We start from the raw sequence: 11,327 nt of genomic DNA, 5'->3' as shown, positions 1-11,327 counted from the left end.
ATATTAGTTTCATTTTATTTTGAAATTTTAAAAAATGAGTGTATTTAATTTAAGAGGAGAGTTATCATTTATACCTAGAGAGAACGATTTTTCTTTTTAGGCAATATGATTTCATTGGTACATATGAGAAAATATATGAATATGAAAATCACATGGTCTCTATTTTGATCAATTCTATAAGAAATAAGAATAGCATAAAAGCTGTAGCGCTAAAAAAATTATAAATAATATAATTATAATTTTAAAAAACATAAAGAGTGGCTATTTCTTTTTATTTCAAAAATGATTATTTTTTAATTAATTATTAATGCTATCATAATGAAATGTTGAGTGAATTATGAATGCCAATATTATTGTTTAACCCAAATCCATGATTAAGAAATGTTGTTTGAGATAGTTTTCGCTTATATTTTTTTAGTAAAAAAAAAAATCTGATGTGTTAGAAAATAATAAGAAAGTGTAGTTCCAACCGAAGCCTTAATTAAATATCATTTAGGGCGTTGATTGTCACTAATTAGATGAAATCGTATCAGCAAAGAGGCTGATAAGTTTAAGGTGGGCATATCCAAATTTATATATATTAATATTTGTTTGTTTTAAGAGATTAAATAATATATTTTAGTAACATTATTGAGGAGAATATTATTTTATATGCCTCTAATTTATGTTTGGACAACTGTCTTATTTTTTAATCAAAAGACCTTTTCAATTGGGTAAGGCTAATAAACAATATTCTCAATACATACCTCAGGGGGCGGTTACGTAAGCCAATGGGTCAAACAATCCGGGATATAAATTAAAAGGATTTATATCAGATAATGCCTTACTAAATCAATACATTATTTTGGTTCAGAGACAGCCTGTTTTAAAAATTATATTTTTATTTTAATTTTTATTTTTTTATAGAAAAGCCTCATGATTATGTTAATGGTCAACAAGAATCTAAAGGCTTTTGTATCTGAACCTTCGTGATGGGCAAATTCACTATTGCTACCGCTAGTTCTGCTACAATAAGTTTTCTTAGTCAGAGCTACATTGAGACAGCTATAGAAGGCCCAGATTATGTTTTATCGGAGTCCACATATATAAGCGCTCTAAAAGAAGATGAAGACCTATAAGATAAGAGAGTCATCCTTAGATGATTTGATCATACAAAAATGGGCAGGCTTCCTACTGACCCAATTCAATTAAAAAAAAAATAGAGTGATATTTAAATTTAACTGTATGTTAAGAAACATTGATTAGAATAAGATAATTATGTAATATGATCTCAGTATTGAAAACTCTATCATTAATTCCAATTATTTAATATAATTTTTCAAATACAAAAAATAAAAACTTTTCTCAAATGAAGCTTATTGAGATAATTTTTTTATTGCTTTTGAAAAAAAATAGTATAAACATTAAAAAAAATTTATTAAAAATCTTTCAAAAAGCAATAAAAAGAGGAGTAAATACCCCAATGAAGAAACAAGCAAAAAGTTAAAAAAAATGAAAAAAAAAAAAAAAACCTTTGCTTTCATAGACATATTATGGGACATATTTTTCCCTAACTAAATTCAGAAACTGATCACAAGCCTGCCGTGATTTCTTTTATTGCAGGCAGTTGAGCAACCAAAATCACAATAACCTTATATACCCTCAGACCAACAAGGATATATATATATATATATATAATTTACTTTTTAATGATGGGTGCATGGATTTCAGATCTTTAAAATCTGATAATAATTTCAAGAATTTTCATTAATATTTTTAATTCACTAGCATTTTAGCAGCCACAAGAAATAAAAAATAAAAAATAAAAAAAGACAAGGCTTAAATTCTCATCCATTCGTCACATCAATGTCTTATGAGTCCTACGCGTGTTTAATATACAGAAAAAAAAAAAAAAGTTGTCTGCTTATGTGAAGAACAAATATTTATTTGCAGGGTCTTTTTTTTTATGTAATAAATAATACCAGAAAAGGAAGCATTGTAAAAATTCTACTAAGCTGTAGACTTGCAAAATTCTCCTATAAAATTGAACTATATAAGGGTGCAAATGAGTCAAATTGAGCTCAAGCAATGGTCAACTCAAACTCAACTCATCGGTCAAATCACAAACTCGAGCTCGACTCGATCTCCGTTCACAGCAATAGATGCATTGCACCCCTAAAACTATAGCACACAACCCAAAAAATTATTTAAAATTTTATTAATCCATCTACTTATATATTCATGTCAAAGAACCAATTTAGTTAATTTTAAAACTTAAGAAAAAAAAAATATATGCATCTAAAAAACAACATTCAGTTCAAACGCTAAAACCACTTTTAAAATTCAAATGGGATAATATAATTTATAAAACAAATTAAAAACATTATTTTATCAACTGGCAACCAAATGACCCCCAGTGTATTTTGTTTGATCACTTATGGGCACAAAAGCAAAGAGAACAAGTTCACTGTGAACCCTTTCAAAAAGAATGAAAGCAATAAAAGAAGGTTGGGGGGGGGGGATCAATTATGAATGTTTATGGTCATCTAGTTGAAGGTAAATACCTAACTAATCACAAAGATTTGAACAAATATGAAGGATTGATTCCAAGGTTGCAATTTTGAACCAGTTTGAGACTGGCAAAACTGGATCTGTGTATGGCAGAATATGAAACCAAATGATATTGAAAGAACTAAAGCAGAAACTAGTAATGTAATACCTGAGAGGTGAGGGAGAGAGGAAGAGAAAAACTTCAAAAAACCAGTAGTCATTTAAGATCTACCAGCTGAGCTTCCAACAACGCCGCTTAGCCCATCCAAGGATGAGAATTCTGAAACTCCTGGTGGTGCATCAATGAAACCTCTAACAGAGAGTTCTTGTACTGATGTATTTGGTGCGGATAATAATTCGTGGTCGATGAAGACGACGATGACGGTTATGTCGTCGTGAAAAAAACGGCGAATTCCCTTGTCAAGTTTCTTTAGATCAGAGTATCGCATTTCGCGCTTCTTAGCTGCCACATCCAATGCTGACCTGACTAGCCTCATTGCAATGCCCTGCCATCATTATCATGATTAGGACTGTGTCAGCAAAGATTGTTATTTGTGTTCGATCATATTAGTTTAATAATTAGTTTGAGTTTGATTAATTTTTTCTATGGCCGTTTATTTAACGACAAACAAAAACTTTTTCAATAATGTTCGACTTGTCGGTAAATTTATTAGTGTTTATATGTGTGCAATAAATACATGCATAAATTGTGCACACTCTACAACAACAACAACATCAAGCCTTTGTCCCACTACATGGGGTCGGCTACATGAATTCTTTTTCAAGTCCTGAATGAGAAAAGTGACAGGTTGCTTTAGGGGTATAGTCGACAGACAGCGTAAAACTTGTCGAATAATCATGACATAAATTGTGCACGCTCTAATTGATACATTTCTATTTGCATGAATCCACATATACACATATATGATATGCATATTTTATAATTTATATATGACTTTCAAGTGGATTTTATGATCGTGAACAATTTGATAAATTAACTAGCCATACACAAACATAAGTTTGACTTGTTTGCATCACAAGCCAAGCCGAACAATACTTGAGCCTAGTCAAGCTTGGCTCATTTACCCTCCTATAAAAGGAGAAATTATTCCATGTGAAGTCCGGATGTGTCCGGATTCCAATCAAAACTACGTTCAGACTCCACACAAAATAATTTCTCCTATCAAAGGCATCAGGGCAAGAATGAATGATTATCTATCAACCAAAAAACAAGAGAGGATATGAATACATAAACATACCGATCTGGGAAATTTGTGGACAATCTCAACAGCCTCTTGATTAGTTAACTGCTCCCAAAGTCCATCTGAGGCAAATATTACAAACTTATCCTGTGGGTTAAGGACTCTTGTGTATATGGATGGCTCAGCAGTAAGAACAGCTCTGCGTAGTGGTTCTGATAGCCGGAAACGTGGAACAGATGAATCAACTGTGAATTCGGGTCTCTTTAAATATGCATCACCTATAGATCTTGAAACCTATCCACCAGAAAAATAATACTGCATTGTAAATATTGTCAATGAGCGGTTGATGTACCCAATTTTATTCCTGTAGAAGTTGGGGGCAATTTAACGCATAACATCCAAATCCTTACTATTTACATAACAAACACCTTATTTCCATAACAAAAAATTAAATATGTTATGTGCAAGCAGACAGATTCGACAGTTCAAAAAAATTTACCTGAGTGGCGATGTTGTAAATAAGAATAGAAGAATAATTTCACAGTGATGTGCATAAACATCGCTAGATTTTATTCTTGTGATTCAATTGTAGAGAAATTAAATATTTCTTAGGCCATTTCTATCGAGAATAGAAACAAGAACTTGAGCAAAACTGAATATTGAAAACTCTATAACTGAAAATATGAGCATTAAACAAGGATGCTAAATCGATTCTCTATAAGTAGACGTATTGCGAGAAAGAAAGCCATTCACAAATCTAATTGTAGGACCAAAGGCCCTCAAGGAACATAGTAGTTCACATAAAAAATATTTAGCAACACTATTTGTACTAATGCAGATTAAAAGTTTCCATTTTTAATGGCAATACAATTTATTGATGGAAACACAATTTTATTATAATAAATTTTGAGAGTGATAAAAGAAAATCAGACAATAAAGAGATAACTAACCTGTATGATGCCTTTTATTCTCCAAACCCCATGTTTCATTACCACAATCTGAGAATCATCTGGATGAAGGGATCTAAGCTCTTGTCTAACTTCCTCCATACTAGCATTATGATCACTGGTCAATTGATCAGCAATTATATTATTGGATCTACTTAAACAACCAATTACAGCTCTGGAATCTCCCAAATTAGCAACATACAATGTCCCTTTCCAAATTACTCCCACCAAACAGCACGATCCAATTGCAGCAATTAATGGCTTCAGTTCCCTTGTTCTTTGGACATGTGCCAGAAAACCATCCTCAGTTGAAGAAAAAGCATTTCTAATTATATCCTCCGAAATTGTACCATTCTCTCGAGCAAGCCCTGGATAGAATGATTGAAGAGGTTTACTTGGTGAATTTGTGAAACAAATGTTCATATTCAAAAGGGAAAATTGGACTATTTTAGAAGCTGAGAGATGAGTACATGTTGTCTGATTGGTTACAACATAAGAAACAACTTGAATAAAACTTGAAAAGCCTTCTTGCATTGTAAACAAACTATCATAATAAAACAATTAGTTTATAAGCCAAATATAGAAATGAGGAAACATTAGAGATAAAGCAGGCGAACTAAAAATATTAAGAATATCAACTTAAAACCCAATTGCAGATGGTTGTAACTTGTAATCAAACCTCAGGTGTGGTGATCCTAATGCGGCTAATTGTAACTAACATTTGGAGTAGTATGACCCATAGAGACCCATTAAGCTTCTTTAGCTAGATCTAATCAGACCAAGGCACCAACCCTATAGGAACAATGAGAACATTGGTGCAAAATGTCTTCAACTTAGTTAAATGTTCATCCAAGCTACTTAGAAGGCCAAAGTAACACCTCTTCAGCATCTAGCTACAATGTGCCTTACATATATTGCTAGCATTGAGATCAAGCGTTCGTCAGCTTCTTTAACCGAATTCTGAAGAAGGGAGGAGAGATAGCATTCGTATATGAATTTATATTCCTATGAAGTAATACAAGAGTTCATTGTTTATAGATTAAGGCCAAAAACGATATCCAATAGCCTAAGTTTGAATCGAATATGCTCAAAAAGGATCCTAACAAATAGTTCTTAACTTACTAAGGATAATTAATGACAATAATAATAAGTATTTATAAACTTACTACAAAGAAGGGATGTATTCAATTAAAACAATGTCACTACAAAACCATATAAGCACCTTAGATGGTTTTCATTGCTCAATAACCCTGGGTGATCAGCCACCTTTTTTGGAGCTTTGATGGTGTGGCCAGTTTGTAGGCCTGATGATATGATAATTTTCCCTTATATTCATTGGTGGAGGCAAGGCCCTGATGCAACCTTCCAAATGGCCATGTACTAAACTTTGTTACAGCCTTTGTTATGATTAGCATTTGATGTAGACAACCCAAATGGGTGTATCTGGCAAATTAACCAAATTCTAACCTTCATTTGATTTAGCCAACCTTCTAGAGAGTCAGATACAACAAACAACAACAAGACGTTATCCCACTATGTGGGGCTTCTAGAGAGTCAAATGAGCTCCAAAACTATAATGCATCCAACATGCAAGCAGCACACTTATTGCCAAGATCTGCGCATGATTAGGAGTAATAATTTAATGTTCGATGTTTATTGTGCCTCTTAGAGTTAGGAACTATCTATCAGCATACTTTCTTCCCACTTATATATCACCAAGGTCCATATCCTATACCAAGCACCTTATTCCTTCTCGCAGACATCCATTTTCTATCCTAAAAAGAAGAATCACAATGTGCCACGAATTATAGCATATCAGGGTAGACCTATTACTCTTTATTTAGGATATGAGCCTTGGATTGAAAAGGGATAAGTGGCATATTCCTTCATCAATCCTTCAGACGCTAGAAATAATAATGGTTTCAGAATATTCCTTCATCCACCTCTACTAATCATTTTAATTTATGCTGCCCTAACTTCCTTGGAGTCTTTTCCTGGCTCTTCCACCCTTGTTTATGTTTTAAGTAGTGCTCTCTTCCTTTCTAAATCATAAATCATTTTCTTCAGCTCAGGAAGAAAAAAACCTTAAAGTTACTGGATTTTCTCCCTCTATAAATTTCTTGCTGTTAAATCATTAAGGGCAATAATCTCTTCCATGAAGCCTTTATGAATTCAACATGGTGCTTCAAAAGCCAATCAAATCACTTCTACTTTCCTTCCTTTGATGGTTTATGGGTTAGGTACCTCAACTTCATTAGTAAGCTGAATGAACATCTTTTTACCGAACTTCTTGCTTTGCCCCACACCTTCCAACACAAAAGAACAGACAATTAAATTTCAACTGCTCAATGATCTTTTCTCAGATATGCATCGATCAAACATGTTTGTTCATAGTTGTGTTATTACCATATGTGTAGCTCAACATTAAATTTCATCAAACCTAAATAGAGTGTCAAATCACCAGCCATATCGGAGCAACAGAGGCTTGATCTTCCCTGTTTGTAGCAGAAAACCTTATACATGGAGCAAGCCTGCCATGAATATTTCATTAATCATTATAAGATTAAAATTTAGAAGATCCAGTAGTAGACCAATAGCTCTGCACACATATGTGCTCCCAAAAGGCATGAAGATAGTTGTAGTACAAATAAGCATGCTTCCTAAGCACCTATAGATGCCATATGGAAAGTACAGATACAAACAACACTTAATAAGCAAATGTAAACATTTTCCAACTTGCTCATGCATCTTTAATGTCAAATACCTTCTAAGAACTCCAATAAATAAAAGCTTAAGCAAACAACTTTCAGGGAAAATTATATGTCCATAGCAGTAGCATCAGGAGGCACATCTTCTGCAATCAGCAATAAATGCTCGATGCAATTTTTTAATACAAACGTTCAAAAGTCTTGCATAGTAACACATCACCAATATAACCCACGCAAAAGACAATGAAGAAAGCAGCAAACAATCCAATTGCAGCAACATCATCATTCCCCAAGATCAAATTTCTTTTAACACACATTAACCATTTGGGGTAGCTTTTAACAGCCTTTTCGTTCAGAAAACTGTTTATTTTTTGTTTCATTATAGCCTTTTTACAGCTTTTCAGAAATTTCTGGAGTGGAATCAGCTTTTTATGACTATATATGTTATAGGGTGGTGTTAATTGCAAAAAATGGCTACACTAGAATTTCACGTGATAGGAAATGAAAGGATTCACTCAAACTTTAGTCTTTTAATAACTATATATAAGATGACACTAGGTGAATTTTGGCATTGACAGAATTTAATATGAATTATCAGACTGCGCACTCTTCTACTTAGAGGATTTTTTATTTAAATACTGAGCGAGTCCAACTAGTGATGATTTCCAAGAATCATCATACTGCTCTAACCATTAGGCCATGGATCATTTCACTATTTAAAGGATTTAATTGCTCGAATCCAAATGGAGTTCTCGCAATCAAGAACTATGCAGTTCATATTTCTTATATAAAAAGCTGGAAAAACGGGCGTCTTTGTGCTCTTGAAACCGAGACAACCATCATAACACATTCGCCAAGCAGGAAAAGAGAAAATATATAAGTATTTAACTTCCGATTTATTTCCAACAGCCACTAAACTTACGAATGAGATGGAGGAAGAGGTGATCCGAGATAAATCGAGCAGCGTCGGGACCGCCGTGGCCATCGTAAACACCAACAAAGGTGGCGTTCCGTCCCGTCTCGACCTGGCTATGGTCCTCGATGCATTCGTTTGCCTGCACGACCGCGATTGAGAACTCCCCCACCGAATGCTGCCCAATGTCCCGCGACCACAGTAGAGCGTCGTCCGCGCCCTCATCCTTGCTCATACGCGCGTACCTCCGGACCGGGACCAAGCACGCCGATGCAATTCTCCCCAACCATGAGAACATCCCTCATTTCCTCACGGCGGAACCCTAAAAGATATCTCGAACCCAGATCGCCCAAAAAAGCCACTTCGCTCCCACGATCGATCCAGGAGGGTGAAGAAGAAGCCGATGATTTAGCCGGAGAATCGGAATTAGGGTTCCAGCGGTGGATTGTGGTCGAAATTAGGGTTAAGAGAATAAAGGGAGTAAATGAGAACTGCAGGGCAGCGCGAATTCAGCGTTTCTTGACAAACTAACCAGATGCGCTTTACATGTATTTATATAGCTTAAGCACTATGAAATAGGCACCGTTTATCCCATTATTTTCGAAAGTGCCACTTAAACAAAAAATTGAAGAGCGAAAAGTTGGAGGGATTAACATGTAATGAGAATTTTTTTTATGTTGAATAATAAATTATAAAATATTTTATATAAATATATATTCTTAAAATAATAATATTCTCCACTAAATAACAGTTTGTGAATTACATTAAAAAATATTTAATTTAATATATAATTTTTTGAATTACAATATTATTAAGTAAATAATACTAAATCAAATAAAATCATTAGAAATGTTTATAATGATATATATCATCAAAATTTTAACTATGATTATTATATATGTCTAAGTTATATTTTTTCATAAATTTTAAATTTATTTAGGAGAAATTTTAAGGATTGTGTACGAAAATTAAATTCGTGAAATAAGAATACTTTGGGCATAATTTAGGAAGGAGCAAATAAGCCAAAAAAAATTTGGCAAAAATAGATAGCTAAAGTGTTTGGCATAGGACTCAGTCACTCAGGCACAATGAACCAATGGAAACCGTCAAACTCTTTAGTGTAATCCCACAGTCATATGGAGGGGGGGAGAGAGATAGAGATGCGGAAGAGAGAGAGATCGAAGAGATATATGAGGACGATGAAGAGAGACTAAGAGAGATATTATTAAAATTTTAATAAAAATATAAATATAAATTGAAATTTTATTGTGACATTTAATTTTGGATGAGAATTTAAAAAAAAATATATTCATAATTGTTCACTATGTGAACACCATATTTTATGTGCGCAAAAAATAGTTAAATCTTTTTCATTCTTATAAAATATTTGAGATTAATGAAAAAAGTTTTGTTAAATCTTTATCATTCTTAAAAACATAAAAGACGAACGTTCAAAAAAATAATGAAAAGTTTAAAAATTACTGGTATAAATTTAATGCTAGAAAATTAATTTCAAAGAAAATAGAGTAAAATTTATGCTCATTTTGGTATAATTTTTTTCACAATTTTAGTTATTTTTTTCATTAAAAAAATAACATAATTCTATTTGATAATATATTTTAATTAAATTTTAAATTTTATATTGAAAAGTAGTTTTTTATAGTCAAATATGATATGGTGTGAACTCTGAAGGTTATAATAAAGTATTTATTTAAAATTTATTTTTTAAATTTAAATACTCATGATATTTAAAAATATATTTTGAATTATTTTCATAAAGTAAAAAATTTAGAAAATTATACTTTTTAAATAAGATTATATTTTTTTTACTTTTTCTATATAATACTTTTTAAATATTATTTTATCTATCAATTTTTAATATTATTTTAAATATTCAAAAATTTTATTTAAATCTCTCTCCCATCTCTCTGTCTCTCTCTCTCTCTCTCCAGCCTCTCTCTCATCTCTCTTCTCTTGTGGTCTCTTTTGCACGGCAAATTATTACATCTGGTGTCCGAATTCGTCCGGACATCAATCCAGACGCGCCACGTCACCCAAATACACCGGGCCCTAATGTATTTGGATGACGTGGAGCGTCTGGATTGGATGTCCGGACGTCCGGTGACCGGACGTAATAATTCGCCCTCTTGCACACCACATCAAACACTTCGGTGTTTTACTTTCACAAAAATTTTTGACGCATCCGCCCCTTTCTAAATTGCTCCCTCCCATTAACATATTGAACCCACTACGCGACCCAAACCACAAGTAATCTTATTTTTATAATAGTCAATTATGTTGAGAAGGATGTAATAATAATAATTTTAGTATATTACTCAATTTGTAACAAGATGATTATTTGCATAGTAATTTTTTAGTTAATATATTAAAATTTGAAAATATATAATAGAGATTATTTTCATGTTTTATTTATTAAATTTAATTGATTTTTTAACTTAATGTGAGCAAAATCTTTTTATGGCATATCAAGTAATTCCTCAAGCCATAAAGATAAGCTAATTTTTTTTCTAACATATTTAGATGCAATGAGTGTGGAGCTACGTTTATGTCTTGAAGGAGCCATAATAATAAAAGATGGTTGGTCGGACTAAAATACATCTAATATTTCACTCAGAAGATGATTTATTGATGTTAATACTCAAATGGTCCATATAATTCTTTTTTATGATTTTGCTTGAAGTTGGCGAGCACTGCCGCATGGGAGTTGTCCTTAAGAGATCATTTGATTATTTGTTTTATCGTACATCTTTGATAAGATGAGACCAAAAATCAAGAAATTTGGTATAAAATACAATGTTAATGTCGTGAGTCATATTTGATGTCAACGGCGTCATAAATAATAGCATGCGTTGACATTATTTCCAAAGATATGTGATGAAGTCAGCTATTGAAGGGGTAGAAAATATGAATCTCCATCATCCGATCACCATCACCTAACGACTAAGATCCCTCCGAACTCCATTGCCCTTACCTCTGACCACCATCTCCTAATGATTATTGTCCCTCC

At 32.8% G+C, this 11,327-nt stretch overlaps 1 protein-coding gene across 3 annotated transcripts; it reads right to left on the bottom strand.

The window, feature by feature from the left end:
• Window positions 1-1,503: 1,503 nt before the first annotated feature.
• LOC110092686 (probable protein phosphatase 2C 25) lies at window positions 1,504-8,837 on the bottom strand. 3 transcript variants are annotated; one of them, XR_003700248.1, is made up of 5 exons: window positions 8,309-8,837; window positions 4,682-5,046; window positions 3,789-4,025; window positions 2,699-3,035; window positions 1,504-2,160 (listed from the first exon to the last, which is right to left on the bottom strand). XR_003700248.1 is itself a non-coding variant. In XM_020817333.2 (4 exons), exons 1-4 carry the CDS (start codon window positions 8,595-8,597, stop codon window positions 2,751-2,753), a joined length of 1,176 nt encoding a protein of 391 aa, XP_020672992.1. In that variant the 5' UTR covers window positions 8,598-8,837; the 3' UTR covers window positions 2,291-2,750. The 3 variants fall into 3 exon arrangements, 1 of the variants encoding a protein (XP_020672992.1); XR_002302607.2 differs by lacking the exon at window positions 1,504-2,160 and adding an exon at window positions 2,291-2,630; XM_020817333.2 differs by lacking the exon at window positions 1,504-2,160 and having other exon boundaries at window positions 2,291-3,035.
• Between the last annotated feature and the right edge of the window lie 2,490 nt (window positions 8,838-11,327).

This window comes from Dendrobium catenatum, unplaced genomic scaffold (assembly GCF_001605985.2).
Source record: "Dendrobium catenatum unplaced genomic scaffold, ASM160598v2 fragScaff_scaffold_313, whole genome shotgun sequence".
Taxonomy (NCBI): domain Eukaryota; kingdom Viridiplantae; phylum Streptophyta; class Magnoliopsida; order Asparagales; family Orchidaceae; genus Dendrobium; species Dendrobium catenatum.
This window is presented reverse-complemented; position numbering and strand designations above follow the sequence as displayed.

Bases quoted from the DNA above. Each gene is read 5' to 3' on its own strand.
- LOC110092686 (XM_020817333.2), bottom strand. From the start codon at position 8,597: ATGTTCTCATGGTTGGGGAGAATTGCATCGGCGTGCTTGGTCCCGGTC. The intron at 5,047-8,308 runs GTAAGTTTAGTG...CATTCTATCCAG, and splicing joins CCTCTTCCTCCATCTCATTC to GGCTTGCTCGAGAGAATGGT. The intron at 3,036-3,788 runs GTATGTTTATGT...TAATGATGGCAG, and splicing joins TCCACAAATTTCCCAGATCG to GGCATTGCAATGAGGCTAGT.